The sequence below is a fragment of the Leguminivora glycinivorella genome, chromosome 25 (assembly GCF_023078275.1).
Source record: "Leguminivora glycinivorella isolate SPB_JAAS2020 chromosome 25, LegGlyc_1.1, whole genome shotgun sequence".
Lineage (NCBI taxonomy): Eukaryota > Metazoa > Arthropoda > Insecta > Lepidoptera > Tortricidae > Leguminivora > Leguminivora glycinivorella.
Genome location: NC_062995.1, coordinates 4,516,490 through 4,533,871, shown reverse-complemented (window position 1 = coordinate 4,533,871; position 17,382 = coordinate 4,516,490). Strand labels below are relative to the sequence as shown.

General features: G+C 37.3%; 1 protein-coding gene across 2 annotated transcripts; it reads right to left on the bottom strand.

Moving 5' to 3' along the window:
- On the bottom strand, positions 1 to 3,254 carry LOC125239089 (splicing regulatory glutamine/lysine-rich protein 1-like). Of its 2 annotated transcripts, none has more exons than XM_048146569.1 (3): positions 3,146 to 3,254; positions 2,042 to 2,075; positions 1 to 1,726 (listed from the first exon to the last, which is right to left on the bottom strand). In XM_048146569.1, the coding sequence occupies exons 1-3, from the start codon at positions 3,167 to 3,169 to the stop codon at positions 687 to 689; spliced, it is 1,098 nt and encodes a 365-aa protein (XP_048002526.1). In that variant the 5' UTR covers positions 3,170 to 3,254; the 3' UTR covers positions 1 to 686. The 2 variants fall into 2 exon arrangements, with proteins under 2 accessions (XP_048002526.1, XP_048002527.1); XM_048146570.1 differs by having other exon boundaries at positions 2,028 to 2,075; positions 3,146 to 3,243.
- Between the last annotated feature and the right edge of the window lie 14,128 nt (positions 3,255 to 17,382).

Sequence of the window (17,382 nt, the reverse complement as noted above, 5' to 3'; positions counted from 1 at the left end):
TATTGTCCTACCTCGCTCGCAAACTACCTTAAGCAAGGGCAATAATCGCCGGCATAATAATTTGTATTTAGGTACACAGAACTATAGTGCTTAGAACTACCTAAGCACTATAGTACAGGTAGATTCACGAAAGCTGGCACGAATGGAATGAACGAAACTTTTATTGTGTGAAGTGACACTGCATCGGTATACACTATACAGACGTCACTGCCAAGAGCCACTATTTTATTGGTTAATCTGTCACACACATAGATATTTTCATTCACTCATTCGTTCCATTTGTGCCAGCTTTTGTGAATGAACGTATACCGCTTTTTTATCATTAGTGAACGACAATAACCGTTTAATTTCGCGACAGCGTTGGTGAGTTAATTAAAATTCATGTGAAAATATCAATTAAAGTCATTTACATAACATTTGCATGATAACATTTCATTGATCGTCCCTAACATTCCTACAGCCTGTCAAAAGAGAGTAGCAAAATAATAAAGGCGCCACTGTCTATGTCAAACCGTTTTGCTTGTGGCAACTTTTGAGACACTTTAAGTAAGCATTGCTATGATAACAAAATTAGTTCCATTTGTACTCTTTTTTGTTAAGCTGTACGTTCCGATCTCGCTACTATAAAATTGAAATGTTAAGGAGCACTACTTATCATTTATTTGATTTAAACTTTTAACACATTACTATCTCCTTTTCAGAAACCAGTACTCCGATTGTCCTGAGTTTCGCTGTTGTACGTAAACGACTATCGGATTCTTATCCTTTTTACCCATAGCTTCTAAAAGCTTCTGTCCTTTTTCGTCCAAATCTAAATACATAATCTCAGGACGTACTTCTTTATCATTATTATGTAATTGCTCTTCTTCTTTTCCATTATTTTCTATTTCTTTTTTCTCATTCTTCAGTACGGCTGCCTCGTGTTGTATATCTTTGTCATTATTTAAGTTCGCTTTCTCGCTATTAATTTCTACTTCCTTGTCTTTATTCTTTAATAATTCACCTTCTTTTTCATCATCTTTCGTATTAGCGCAGTTTTGATTTTCTTGTTCTTCTTTATCATTATTCTTCGAGCTATCATCTTTTTCACCGGCTCCAGGTTTATTTTCGCTGCCAGTATCTACATGATCTTTATTTATTTCTTCTGTCGGTTTTTCAACACGTGAGTTGTTTTCTTCTTCCGTTTTTTCATTTTCTTCTTCAATATTTGCATTGGGAAGCTCTTGTTTGTTACTAGTTTCCGATTTATTGGAATTATCCGGTTTTTCTTCCACAGTATGATCTTGTTCCTCATTAGCATTGGATTCATTGGTTCTTTCTTCCTTTTCTAAAGTATCATCTTCCTTCTTATCAGTATCAGAATTCTGATTGTTTTTCAGTTCCGCTTCTTTTTCCTCTCTAGCTTTTCCTTTTTCCGCTTCCGTTTCTTCTTTAGCTTCTCTTTCCTCTTCTTTTTCTCTCGCTTTTTCTCTATGATGGTCTATCTCATCTAGATCATCATCTGACAGTTGACAGTCGTTGACAGAGAGTTGCAGCATTGTCTCTTTCTCGTCTTCGTCCTCGGTATGTTGCTCTATGGATAGCTTGATGAGACGGATGTCAAAGTGTTCGTGCTCTATGGACAGCTTGTTAAGGAATTCTCCGAGTTTCTCGACTATGATGTCGATTTGTTGCTCCTTCTCTGGTGTCATTTTGATGCAGTTGGGTCGTGGTGGTGGCTCTGAAACTATAGCAAAAAAATATTGTCACGATTTAGGAAAATTGTTTTTTTTTTCATGTTAGGTGGGATCAAAGTGAAAAAGAAATTAGAAAGGTTACATCAAAATTATATTTATTTGGGAACACTTCAATCTGTCACTACGCTCAGGTTTCAATAAAAGCCTTATTTTCCGTATTTTCTTTGTACAATACTTATAAATATTAAATAAATAAATAAATGATTTTAAATTAGCCCCGTATAGGTGAAGCCCAATCCTGAACCCTATAAAGATGTGAATTATCTGCTTTAAATTAAAATAAATATTTACGAGTATTAAAACACCTTGACTAGGAAGCGCCAGAGACAGGCTCAGGAGCTGTAACAAAAACATTAAAATTAAAATTAATAATAACACAAAATGGGTCTCCTTCGGAATCTCTGACAACGTTTGTCCTAAAATCACTTGCCCTAATCGCTTTGACCTAATGTTCAGTAGCCCTATCAATCACATTGTTTGGCGACCGAATAGCATATTCCATAAAAAAAAATACACATAGCATCGCACATATTGCAATAGGTACAGCAAGGAAATGCTGCAAAACATCTTCGGGAAAATGCTAAGGGGCCAAATTATAATTATACATTTAAAAGCTTCATTTAGCATTACTTTGTTTACCTCTATAATAAAATTTATTGTAGTGTGTCCTTATATACAGTCGAGTTCATAAATATGTGTACATTTTTTTCTCCTTAATACAACGGGTTAAGGTGATGAAATGCACACATAATAATGTTGTGCAATAAAGTGAATTTGTATTGTATTGTAATTTTTAGTTTCATTTTACAAATAAATAAGAATGTACGGGTTTAAACAATGCAAATTTATGATAAATCAGATTTTATTAATAGGCTACTAGACTCACATCGAATTTGGCACAATAAATGATTGTTTTCTGTAGTATTTGACATAAAAAAACAATATCTATAGATTTTGGGTATTAAAAGTGTATGGTGAGTTGGTGACTACGTATTTTCGATTAAAAATGTGTGTGATTTTTTATTTATTTTGGCCACCGAAAACGCTGTCAGCGATGTAGTGACGTCATCGAATTCGAACCTTACTGCATGTCAAAACAATCACTGACATATTGAACTTTATGCCTTCATACTTAAAAAGTCATAAAATATTGTTTTCGAATAGAATGACCTGATACATAGATAATCTACTTATAGATTAACATGACTGTGTTGTTTTCTCCTGATTACGTAAAAGTATACTTTAAAAATATTTTTTGCTGTTTTTAAGTCATAATAAAATATGGTAATATTTCATTTCGGTTGATTGGACAGTACTTAATCATATAAGACAGACTTTAAAAAAGGGTCAAGTAGCATATATAACGTGCACTTGTTCCACGTTTATTACAATAAATTATTTGTACTTACAGATAATAACAGTAAGCCCTCCATGTTTGGACATGAACCGACGGCACACAAAGTTTCAGCACAACTGAGTAAATTTGGCCCCTATAGCCTACGTAGGCGTAGAGAATTGGTTCAATATTGGTATAGCTTTGTTTCTAATGCGCATTTTGTGACCAGACATTTGAGACCCACGTGTTTATGGAATAGTACAATACGATACAAGTGCGAAAATTCGAAACAGGTGGCGATAAATTGTGTCGCTTAACTTTAAACCTGGGTAAATCCGTTCTGCTTTAAGGTTGAATATATAAAAAATATAATATGATCTGAAAGATAATCCACCTTATAGCAGAATGGATTTACCCAGTGTTGAAGTTAAGCGACACAATTAAAACACGGCCAAAGGGAGTGTTTTAAATCGACACGAGAAACGAATTCCCTCTTCGGTTTCTCTTCGGTATTTCTCAGTATACATGGCTCTTTGAAGTTTCGAGTTGACAAGAAATGTTCGACTTTGCGAACTAGTGCGGGCAAAAAACAAAATTTGTACTAAAATAGTACATTACGGAATTTCCCTTTTTTTCTCGCACTTGTGTCGTGTGTTGTGTGCGTGTGTTTTTTTCGCACGTGAAGGCTTGTTGAAGGAAGTGTTCATTTTAGACCTCAAGAAAAACCTTATATTACCCCATGCTACCTTACTAATTTTAATCAATATCTACTACACAAGAATCGCTCATGTTCATTAAAATGTCTCAGTCTTATAAAGATGTCTATTGCACATGTGTAGGTATCGCAAGAACAGTTTGCGCAAATATTTTTTCCTTATGTGAATAGGGTTGCTACACCGCAGGATTTTTCCAGACTTGTTCTTGGTCCTTATAGTGGCTAGTTGCCAAGATCATTCACATAGTAACCTGTAAGTGAAAGCGAGAAAGAGTTATCTCGTTCTCGCTCTCACTTACGCGAAAAATGGTGGAACGGCCCGACCGTAAACGAAGGTTTGCGCAGGGGCTTTATGACTGTGATTTTTATTCATCACACTAACTGGGAAAGGCTATATTGATACTTGAAAAAGGAAAAGAAACTTGCATTTTATCCACAAGAGTCCAAAGTAATTCTTATAGCTTTTGCCCGCGGCTTCGCTCGCGTTAGAAAGAGACAAAAAGTAGCCTATGTCACTCTCCATCCCTTCAACTATCTCCACTAAAAAAATCACGTCAATTCGTCGCTCCATTTTGCCGTGAAAGACGGACAAACAGACACACACACACATACCCATTTATAATATTAGTATGGATAACTTGCTTGATTGTCCTACTCTGAATACTCTGATAGAATTCAACTGTAAATGATGGTTTTAAATCTTAAATTTATTAAAATGATAGATTTGATTTAGTTGAATGTATTACAGTTGGGTGAATCTGTTAGGCTTGCCACAGACAGTCTTAAAAATTCATAATCTTAAAAAAAAATTGTATGCAAATTGACACTGACAGATCTGTCAGTGTCAGTTTGAACTGTCAGTTTGCATACAATTTTTTTTTAAGATTATGAATTTTTAAGATTGTCTGTTGCCGGCCTTAAGTATACATTTAAATTGGCAACACTTGTTGTCTTTGATTATTTGTTTCTTCTTTGTTTTCTTGTTTCTTTCTTGAAATTATGCAAGCATACATGTAGTCCATGTTTGTAGGTGGCAAATTAAGGAAAGGGCTTGTTAACACCAGAAAGATGCATGTGTGCATAGTTTAAGTAGCATAATTTTGCATAAAACCAGCGTGACCGTAACCATGGCAATAATAGGCAAGAAAAAGTTGATTTACCCAGTTAGTATTTTCACGAAAGCTGGCATGAATGGAAAATACAAAGCTTTGATTGTATGCGTGTCACCCCTATCGGTATAGGTACTACAGCTGTACTAAATGAATATTTTCATTCACTCATTCGTTCAATTCGTGCTAACCCGACAGCTCTTGACATCTTCGTGAATTAAACTAAGTACACATGAAAATATAGACAATGAATATACACTTAACCGTGCAAACTATCGGTCGTCGGTCGTGGACGTGGCCTTGAGCGCATGGACGTCCGATCGGAATCTGGCTCGCTGGATGTTTTGGTCAGCCGAAGCCACGTCCCGAAGACCGTGCACACTGATCGGTCGCGGTCACGGTCGCGCGACCGAGGACGTCCGCGTAGTATGTTCCTAGCTTGAAACTACACATAAAAATACGGAACCAATTGAAAATCGGTAGAAAATGTTAGATAACGAACAGTCACAGGTCTGCTTTGATTGGTTAATAAATATGTAAAGTCTAGTGACGATACTAGCATAATAGCCCTATTTACGTCTTTATAGAACTCTTTGTTTTCAATGATTAATTCGCAATCTATGTCACCTGCAACCTGCTACCGAGAAATATGGACAAAAGAGGCCCGAAGCAAAGTATGAAACATGTGGTCGCGAAATCGGTATTAATTATGTGCAAAGCAATAGTTATTTGTTTTATAAGGGGGCAAAGTTGTTGTTTAACCGCACGTGCCAATATTGAAGCCCGAGCAAGCGAAAGATTCCAATATTGAATTCAAAAAGTGGAATCTTGAGCGTTGCGAGGGTTTCAAGGCACGAAGGTTAAACAAACTTTGCCGCCGAGTGAAACACAATATTTTTCACCACACCAACAACGAACAAAATACTGGCTATAAAACATCAAACTAAATCAAATTTATCAATTTGTCCAATGTTTATAATCAGGGAGCATACTTTTCGTGCCGATGACATCAATTTGACGTCACGCTCCATATAGGGTGATCACAAATTATTTTATTGTTAATTATTAATCATTAGTCATCAATCATTTTAAGTTATGAATTTCTTTGCATGGTAATGAATGCAAGAAGGATGGTGTGCTTTACATTAGAGAGAAATTCTCTTTTCTACGTATTTATTGTAATGTGTTGTTAACAATACTATTTAATTAAATTTATTTATCAAAACAAATCAAATAATTTTATTCACGTTTCACTTTTTAAGTAGGTATTATTTATGCCACATGTAAATGGACTACTGTATTTGAAGTAATTTGTATACGATTAAAATGATTGACGACTATTAATAATTTACAATAGAACTATTTGGGATCATCCTATATGGAGCGTGACGTCAGATTAATGTCATCGGCATGAAAAGTACGCTCCCTGTTTATAATTCAAAATCATCTTTTATAGGTTATATCTACCAGCCAGCTCAAGATATGAAGTTAAAATTTTTATGAAATTACTTTGCACTCTTGTGGATAAAATGCAATTTTGCTATCTTTTTTCGAATAGCAAAGTAAGCCTTTATCAGTTGGTGTGGTGAAAAGATTATTTATATAGGACTAGCTTTTCCCCGCGGCTTCGCCGGTAGCTTGGGCCCTGCCCTGCTGCTGGCAGCACCCTAGGTTAGGTATATTATGTGTTTATATATTTAAACATTGTTTTATAAGTTTCTTTTTATATTTTATTTTTGTATACATATTGTGAAACCCCAATCTAACACTTAAAATTATGAAAAATTAAAGGAGTCCTTTAGTTTTAATTAAAAAAAATGTTCTTTAATAGTCATGTGCATTCTATTATATTATCTCGTATTTTTCTACTTATTGGGTATTAATTTAAAATGTTAAATTCAAACGCCTGCAAAAACTATTTTGCAATTACCTTATTGAGGTTGTTGCTATTGCTAGTAACTTTGAACAAGGCGTTATTATTTACAATACTTGTACTGTACACGTAAACAATAACGCCCTGTTATTACAAGTGTACACGTTGTACAAGATGTACATTATGTACCTACATATAATAGGATAGTAATATAAATTATAGAATAAAATAATAATTGGTAGTTTTCATTAATCTTCAAACAAAAGCGTACAAAATATTTATCATTACCAACATAAGGTGCTTTTTCCACTAGTTCGCAAAGTAGTACCTACATTTCATTCGGTACACTTGCGAAAAAGGAATTTGTAACTCCCCTCGGTCTTGTTTTAATATATCGCCACTCGATTCGAATTACCTCCTATCCGCACTTGTATCATAATTCATAATGTACTCCGATCCTCAAAAAAAAACATTAGATTTATCATAACATTATTTTACTACCTCTGCCACACTATGCCCTTCGCTCGATGTTATCCTCTCTGGCCACACACTGCCCTACTCGCGCGATTGTCGCACTAGGTTGTTGCCGGCCCTTGAAGCTAGGAACATACTACGCGGACGTCCGTCGTCGATCGACCGCGGACGGGGATCTGGACAATGAATATACACTAAGCGTGCAAACGGTCGACGGACGTGGACATGGCCTTAAGCGCATGGACGTCCGATCGAAATCTGGCTCGCTGGATGTTTTGTTCCGTGCACACTGGTCGGTCGCGGTCGCGGTCGCGGTCGATTTACGACGGACGTCCGCGTAGTATGTTCCTAGCTTCCTCGCGCCAAAAAACCGACAAAATAGGGAGCGGTGGGCATGACGAGGAGCATGAATAGTAGCGCGGCCACACTATGCGGCGCCTCTTTTTAGGGTTCCGTACCAAAAAGGTACAACAGGAACCCTTATGGTGCGACTCTGTCCGTCTGTCTGTCCGTCTGTCACATTCCTAAATATCTCGAGGACTACTAATGCTATCAACTTGAAATTTGTAATAGTTGTGAATATTGTAAACCTCTACAAATAGAAAGTATAATTTTTTTAAATATATTAATTTTAATTGTAGAAAATGGCCAAAATGAAAGGGGGGCAAACTGTAAATTTCAAGTTACTAGGTCAAGTGGGGTATCGTTGGAAAGAGCTCAAATTGAACGTAAATAAGCTATTTTTTATAATTTTTTTGATGTGGAAAACCGTTCCCCCCCCCCTTATCTCCGAAGTTTACCAACAAAAAATTATGAAAATTTCAGTAAACATTGGTTTTATGCTATATATTACAGGAAAAATATAATCGTATTTGTATTTTGAATACTTTTTTTTTAATTCACAATAAACTTTTCAGATTTTTACTTTCAATTTACCCACCCTTGCGGATGTATATCGTACTTCAAATTAATACGAGGTGTTACGTAAACCATCTTCTGTCCAATAAAGTAAAAACTGTTCAAATCGGTTAACATTATAAAGAATTATCCCTGAAAAACCAGGTCGCGCAAATTAGTTAGCAAATTGACCGGGAGATGGCGCTATACACTATAATACTCATTAGTGCCTATACTTTTGTCTTCTAGTCAAGTCATTAGAGTTATATGAAAATATGAGATTATTTTTACTAGGTAGTTTGAAAGAAAGTTTGTACGGAACCCTCGGTGGGCGAGTCCGACTCGCACTTGGCCGGTTTTTTTTTTATGGGATAGGAGGAAAACGAGCAGACAGGTCGCCTGATGGTAAGCGATCACCGCCGCCCATGGACACTCGAAATACCAGAGGTGTTGGAGGTGCGTTGCCGGCCTTTAAGATGGGTGTACGCTCTTTTCTTGAAGATTTGAAGGTCGTATCGGCCCGGAAATACCGCAGGCGACAATTCATTCCACAGTTTAGCTGCCTGCCTACTTCCCTCGCTACTTCCCACACCGCTCGTCGAGTGTGTGGCAGCGGTATACAATGCGAATCTATATTCTCGAAACCGCAAAATTGTTACATCACACAGAAACGTATCAGATCATCGGAGGTTATGTAATAGATGGAGGTCAATGAACCGGGCATATAGACTTGCTCATAGGTATTTCTGTGTAACTAATGTACGGATGCAATTCTCTCCATTTTAGACCTAAATCGTCCATAAAACGAAAAAACCGGCCAAGAGCGTGTCGGGCCACGCGTGTATGGTTCCATAATTTCCCGTATTTTTTTCAAAAACTGTTCAACCTATCAAGATCAAAATAATTTTCCTGGAAAGTCGTTATAAAGTTCTACTTTTGTGATTTTTTTTCATATTTTTTATTTAAACATATGGTTCAAAAGTTAGAGGGGTGTGTCCACACTTTTTTTTACTTTAGGAGCGATTATTTCCGAAAACATAAATTTTATCAAAAAACGATTATAGTAAACCCCTATTCATTTTTAAATACCTGTCCAACAATATATCACACGTTGGGTTTGGAATGAAAAAAAAAATCAGTCCCCACTTTACATGTAGGGGGGGGTTTCCTAACAAAACATTTTTTTCACTTTTTATTTTACCACTTTGTCGGCGTGATTGATATACATATTGGTACCAAATTTCAGCTTTCTAGTGCTAACGGTCACTGAGATAACTGAGATTATCCGCGGACGGACAGACGGAAACTATAAGGGTTCCTAGTTGACTACGGAACCCTAAAAACAGTACAGTCTGTTTGTCAAGAGCTCAAGACCCTTTATCTCGGCAAAAATCGATTATGAATGAAAAAAAAGTTTAAGTGGGCAAATCCGACTCGCACGGATTTACCCACTTAAAACTTGTATGTATTTTCTCTGTCACAGATGAAATCCGCAATTCAATCCAAAGATTGTAAAATCCGGCTTCTTACGATTGTGAAAACGGTACGAGATTTCCGAACGGAATGAGGAAAGCCGGTGAAAGCAGTTATAGATGGCGTTCTACTCGTTTTCGTCCGGAACTAAATAATGGCGCGAAATTTAAATTTTCTATGGGAATTAAACATTCGTCCCTACATTTTCATTCGCTTACTCCATCGTAGGCAAATGTAATACTCACATCGTAGGCCACGTCTTTGCCTTTGGCTAGTCTGTGGTGAAGTGTAAGCCCATTCATAAAAAAAAACAATTTTAAGGCTGCTTTCAAAAAAAACGTCAAAAGAATGTAAAATTGATAGTTTTAGTCGGTGAAATACTACAATTTCCGTTATCCAATAGATTTATTTAATTCAAGTTCCAGTTAGAGCATCTTATTATCTTGATTTTTATAAGACTGGATTTTTGAAAACTAACTCACTAAATTAATTATGAATTTTTCTCTAATGCACGTTTAGAAAAACGCACGTATAGAGCTGAATCAGTCGATCTTATTTGTAAAATTTGGACAATTTTGAATATTAAAACGGGTAAATTTATAATTCGTATATCCTGTACCACAATCATTTCAGACTAGATTTTTATTTTAAGTTTTTGAAAAAGAGTAAACTAGCCTAAGGCGAATTCAATTTTTTCAGAAATTACCTAAAATTAAGTGACAATTTCTTTGAAAATCTACATCAAATCGAAGTAAGTTTTGTACTAAATTAATCTGCAACGTTTACTTAAATTGCTGTTATGCCTTAGTGATTATAAATTGCTATTATTGATTTTTGCCAATTTTTTGAAAACGAGCCTTCACCGGTACAATTATTACCACTTTTGGACATTTTCTCATATTTTGTTAGACCAAGTAGAAAAAGTCCTATAATGTGATATATATTTATAAACTACTCGCAAAGCCCTTTAATTTGATACCACACACGGTATGATCGAGCGCTCGGTTGCGATTTCACTATTTTTAACACGAAAGCCCTCTTAAGTGTTATGACTCGTCGATGATTCCGCCAACGTCAAGGTAGGAAGGCACGTGTTTTTTTTTACCACGTCGGTGACACATTAGAAACTTATGAAGATAATTGGCTGGCGAGCCCTACATTTTCAAGTGCCAAGATTTGGTTGACCGTCTATAGAGTTACGTATTAATATCTCATGGTAGCAAAGCAACACAGTATCCTAAAAGCTAATTCAAAATGGCGGCCAACTAGCTTGCCAAGGACGACAAGTCGTTTTCCTCCGTGTCTCGGTTTTCCCGCGGGTATTTTTAATAATTATTTATGTATTCAGAATCGTGGCGTTTGTATTTATAGAGTTACACGTGTTAAGATTTTATTAGATTCGGCACGCAAAAACCTGTCCCCTTCAAACTCAGAAGTTTCCGATATTGGTGGCTACCTCCCCCGCACACATATCACCTCTACTAATTATAGTTATTTGTTATACAAGGGGGCAAAGTTGTATTTTAACGCCGAGTGTGGAATTGAAAAACGAGCAAGTGAAAGGATTCTATAGTTGAACCACGAGCGAAGCGAGTGGTTCAAGAATAGAATCCAGGGGGTTACCATGACGTGCTAAAACCGTTCAGTTTAGGTTGAGAGAGAGGGACGGAGCTATGTAACTGCTATAGCTGTGTCCCTTTCTCTCAACCTAAACTGAACGTCTTTAGTACGTCATGGTAACCCCCCTGAACTTGCGAGTTTTTTAACACACGAGAAGTAAAATACATTTGCACCCGAGTGTAACACAAAACTTTTCCCCTCACTATAGAGGAAACTACAACGCAAAAAATGCGTTTTCCCCTCACTAGCTCGGAAACACGTGTTTTGTCCTTTAATACCAGCGGGTAAAAACGCATTTTATCCACTAGTGGGTAAAGTAATTTGACCTTGAATAAAGTCAAATTAACTGCTTTAAAATTGATAAAAGTAGGTGAATCTAGTAATAAAGATGATTTACCAACTGTGGAACTACTGGAAGCAGTGATAAACGCATTTTTTGCGTTGTAGTTTCCTCGCTATAGTGAGGGGAAAAGTTTTGTGTTACACTCGGGTGCAAATGTATTTTACTTCTCGTGTGTTAAAAAACTCGCAAGTTCAGGATTCTATTCTCGAACCACTCGCTTCGCTCGTGGTTCAACTATAGAATCCTTTCACTTGCTCGTTTTTCAATTCCACACTCGGCGTTAAAATACAACTTTGCCCCCTTGTATAACAAATAACTATTATCACTGCTTCCAGTAGTTCCACAGGTGGTAAGTCATCTTTATTATTAGATTCACCAACTTTTATCAATTTTAAAGCAGTAATTTTGACTTTACCCACTAGTGGATAAAATGCGTTTTTACCCGCTGGTATTAAAGGACAAAACACGTGTTTCCGAGCTAGTGAGGGGAAAATATGTTAACTATTGTAGTACACTAACATGTATTATTATGTAATATCCTTTCGTTTATATAATTGGTTATGCCACTAATTTGCTATACCCTTTCAGGGTCCATGTAACCTATTGTAAAATGTATATGATGCGAATAAAGAACTATTGAACTATAGGTACCTAGTGCATACCGTAAGTGCGTTTTCACATTATCCGATCCGATATCAAATGTCGGAAGGACTTCAATAGAAAAAATCCAAGATGGCGCCTGTAATGTATGGGATATCGGTCCGACATCCGATATAGGATCGGATAATGTGAAAACGCACTGGGTACCTAATTTCGAAAGTCACATATAAATCACCTTTATTTCCATCACATCAAGATCCCCATTTCGAAATGACCCGAGCATTTCTTTGCTTAGAAATGACCCCAATGAACCCTACTCCATTTTAGATACGAAAGCCCGATGGTACTTGAAACGAGAAACGCAACGGGCTCATATAATGTTGCCATTTTGTTATCGAATTAGGAGCACTTCTAATAGGCTAGTTTCCTACTAGTCAAATCAGCTTCTTTTTAAGAACTGTCAAAACGATTTGCTAATATGGAATTACTATGAAATACTGAGGAGTGACGTCACGGTCAATTCATTTACTTTATATCTTTCTGCTTGACTTATTAAATAGAAAAAATTGTTTAAAAGTAACTACTGTCCAAACTTTTCTTTTAATTATGTGGTGCTTTGTTTCTTGCACTACATAAAATATTTTATTTTAAGTAAGGTAACGTACCCAATCATGGACATTTTAAGATAAAATTTTGCCTATTTTTGATATTTCACTGATAAATGTAAAAATTCTACCGCTAAGCGTGTTAAAACTTGAAAGTCTTGTCCTTCTTTTAAAGTCACTGTCAATATTTAGAATTTTTGAACAATGTAAACAAACCTTGTAGTCAAAATGACTTTAATTTCCATTCTAACTCATCAGATACTGGCTAAATCCATGTGTAATTTAATCAATTCATATCACATTATGATCCTCAACCTTTAAAATAATAAAATTGTGCTAGAATATTGATATTTTATAGAATGATTTGTTTATTTTGTTGACAATTTCTATTGACGGCGATTTTACATTTTGTTATCGAATTAGGAGCACTTCTAATTGGCACGCGCACGCCGAAAAAGGGAAACAGTAGCTGGTAGAGTGCGCAACTCAGTCCCAAGCGTTTTTGTCACGAGTAATAAGTTGTACTTATGCTTAGACTTACTTATCAATGTAATTTTTTTAATTTTCCCATGCAAATTAATCCATGTTTATATAACCCTATTATTATAGAGCACCACTTGTTTGGTAGCTTGTAGCTTGCAATGAAAACCTGTCCCAATTGGCAGCACAAACTTGTCAAGCAACTGTCCATATTCGCACCGGATCAGCGCTTGCGCACAAACCTGTCTCCTGTCTGCAACTTTGTCGGCCTCAATAGCTAGATTAAGTAGATTTTCATAACACCAACTGTTAAAGGCTTACTTTGCTATTCGGAAACAGACAGCAAAATTGCATTTTATCGACAAGAATCCAAAGTAATTTCATACAAATTTTAACTTGATGTCTTAAGCTCTGAAGCTTCAGTAGTTTCATGTGCTCTGCCTACCCCTTTATGGGATACAGGCGTGATTGTGTGTGTGTGTGTGTGTGTGTGTCTTAAGCTCTGGCTGGTAGAATTTACATATGAAAAAATTAAAAAAATTAAAAAAGTTTATTATATAAATTAACAATTACAGAAAATCGCGACCCTGTGTCCTGAGCTAGGAAACCCTGTGTTGCAGGACGCAGTTTCGTCGCACTAGTACCAGGGTCGGCTCACTCCGCGAATCTATCGCCACGCTACAAGTACATGCCGGCGGCCGCGAGTTCGCGGCCCATTCACTGGTGACGACCTTCACGCGGCGCAATAGAATTCAATGTCGGCTGCTCGTGTGCTGTCCGTTTGTTAATAAAAAAAAAAAAAGTAATGTATTAATGTAGGTAAGAATTTAGAATGGCGGCATTTTGTGAACATCTAAGGAGTGAGCCTTCTGTACTTGTACTATATTATATTCTGTGCTAGTACCTTAATCTATATTATAAAACTGTACAATTTGTAGAGCGAGTTGCATAAGGAAGTACAAAAAGCTTACAAATAACATTTTTTTATTTTTGTGTAACGTAATATATTTCAATAATTGTGTTTGGTATCAACACTGAGCTGCGTGTACGTACGAGTATTTGCTTGAATGTACGGGTATGTATAGTCTGTTAGTGTGTGAGAGATTTATATGTACCTACTATATATGTATATGATATGAGGATATTAATAATAAATTAAGTAGAGAAGATAGATATTTATATAGATATACTTATAAAGGGTATATTGGCGTCATTCAACAAAGTTTAAATAACATAAATAAAATAAAATATATACTTAGCTTGCCACATACAGAAGAAGTTCAGTGTCTTGGTAATCTAGCTGTGGGAAAATACATTTTCAGTACAGATGTTGTTTTTTTTTACGCACTAGTGCGAGAAGTGGTTCATTATATGCCAGGTCGAAACTTCGGAGGCTCATCTGTACTGAAAAACGTCGTACGATACACGTGCGAAAAGGAAATTCGTAACTCGTGTCGATTTAAAACACTCCCTTCGGTCGTGTTTTAATTTATCGCCACTCGTTTCGAACTTCCTTTTTTACGCACTTGTATCGTAATGTACTATTACCCTACATGCAGGAAATTTGACGTGGGACGAAAAATGGACCCATTAGTTTTCACTCAAATATTCAATTTTGTTTGAGAATTGAACCTTTGCCCCTGCATTTTCGATCGATGTGTGTTATGGCCATGGCTTGACGATTATTCCGTCAACGTCAATGTTTTGGAAGGCACGACTTTCAGTGAACTGGCCGCTGAGCCTTAAGTGCGTTTTCGCATTATCCGATCCGATATCGGATCTAGGACCGATATCCCATATATTTAAGCCGCCATCTTTAATTTTTGCCTTTGAAATACTTTCGATATCGGATCGGAATAGGAAATTTGAATTTCGCGCTTTTTTTAGTGCTAAGATTTGGCTGACCATCTCTAGTTTAGTATAGGCATTGCTAGCTGTGATCCCAGTGGAAAAATATTATAATAATTTAGCAACAGAATTTTACCATCCTGCTTGATCCTGCCTACTCCAATGAGGAGGTCACACTCAAAGGTTATGATAGATGGCGCCACCCTATTAGTCCATTGCACAGATAAAGAATTTCATACGTGAGAGCGAGAACATGGTATGTTTTTTCTCTCTCTCACATATAAATGACAGTGACATGCCTATAGGCGTGCTATAGGCACTTGCGTAGGCGCCGCCTGGCGGGATAAAATGTCAGTGTGCCTCCTCATTCTTGAAACTCCATACCACAGAGAACCTCCTATAGAGTGGCATTCTTGTATATTTTGTTCGCGATACGAGTCACCAGTGCCAGGGGTGCGAGGAGCGGGCGGGGAATGTGTTAAGCGCGTTGTGATTGGCCGTTTCAAGGACGGCGGGCAGTCGCGCCAGATGAAAGGGACTGTCCCTCTACTGACGCGTAAGTGGCCAATGTAAGTTGACCTATGCCGGCTCTGAATAAATTATAAATATGACTTTTATGTGGAATGTAATGACGTCTGTTTTTAAATTTGAGCTTCTTGTTACCTTTCCACACCATTTCACACTACAGGTGGACATCTTTAAGACATCATGCAAAATACCCTTTTTCAATTTTTTTACTGCGAAAAACACGCGCTGCTTTCGGGTCTGTTACTTGGTCGCTACTGATCGGGCACGGCGAGCGCCCGCGCTTATATCAGTGCAAATACTAGGAAGGCTGGCGACCGCGAGTCGTCTTGTAATGGATGTCTATAGGGGTTGGTCTGTGCTCCATACAAACCAGAAACCAGTTCTGTTTATTCCTGGGAAATTCACACGCATTCATACGAATTGTATTAGGTCAGTTTCCATACACACATCGTCATACGACTGTCAACCTTATAAAAATGATGTTTGGTTTCAAAATAAACCAGTCAAAATTGAGTGTTGCCAGCCTTTAAAACTGATCTGCTGCGATGCTGGCCGGTACGCGAAAAATAAAATAAAAAAGTTTTGAAGGTCTTCAGTTCTTCACAATTTAAATTGCTATCGATGTTGGTGTAGGGCTTGGGTGTTTTGTTTTTATTTGATTTGCAATATATTGCATTAAAGTAGGTATAAAATATAATTATGAATACCTATATTTTGTACAGTACAATACAATATAATTTAATAAGAAATGGGTGAATCAACTTTTTCTTGCCTGTTATTGCCATGGTTACGGTCCCCTGGGTCACGCTGGTTTTATGCAAAATTATGCTACTTAAACCATGCCAACATGATTTTTTCTGGCGTGTACAGGCCCTTGGCCCTTTCTTAATTTGCCACCTACAAACATGGACTACATGCATGCTTGCATAATTTCAGTGACATAATTTTGCATAAAACCAGCGTGTCTCGGGGGACCTTAACCATGGCGATAACAGGCAAGAAAAAAACCGGCCAAAAGCGTGTCGGGCCACGCTCAGTGTAGGGTTCCGTAGTTTTCCGTATTTTTCTCAAAAACTACTGAACCTATCAAGTTCAAAACAATTTTCCTAGAAAGTCTTTATAAAGTTCTACTTTTGTGATTTTTTTCATATTTTTTAAACATATGGTTCAAAAGTTAGAGGGGGGGGGGGACGCATTTTTTTTCCATAATGTAAACCACAAATCCTTTACCGGAAACCGTGCGGAAACCGCAATCGAATCGGTTCATCCGTTCGGAAGATACGGAAGCACAGGTCACAGATACTGCCTGGCAGAAAAGAGTAGAACTAAATGATTTCAGGCTGGCTCAGCGACCCGAAGTGGATCTTGGCCTCCGACAATAGACTTCGCCATTCGCTCCTTTCCTGTGCGATCTGATGTCATTCAGTCACTTGAAGGGCACACAGGTCTTTCTGGACCTCGTCGATCCATCGGCACCTGGGTGGCTAGCCGAATGGCACAATCGCTCACGAAACGCTCACGAAACGAAGCGCTAGTAGATATCTATCTCTATCGCGCTTGCGTATTGGCGCGACAGAGCCAGCGGCGTATCGCTTTCGTTTGGCGTCGGAGAAATGCCATTCGGCTACGGGGCCTGGGTGGCTAGCCGAATGGCACAATCGCTCACGAAACGCTCACGAAACGAAGCGCTAGTAGATATCTATCTCTATCGCGCTTGCGTATTGGCGCGACAGAGCCAGCGGCGT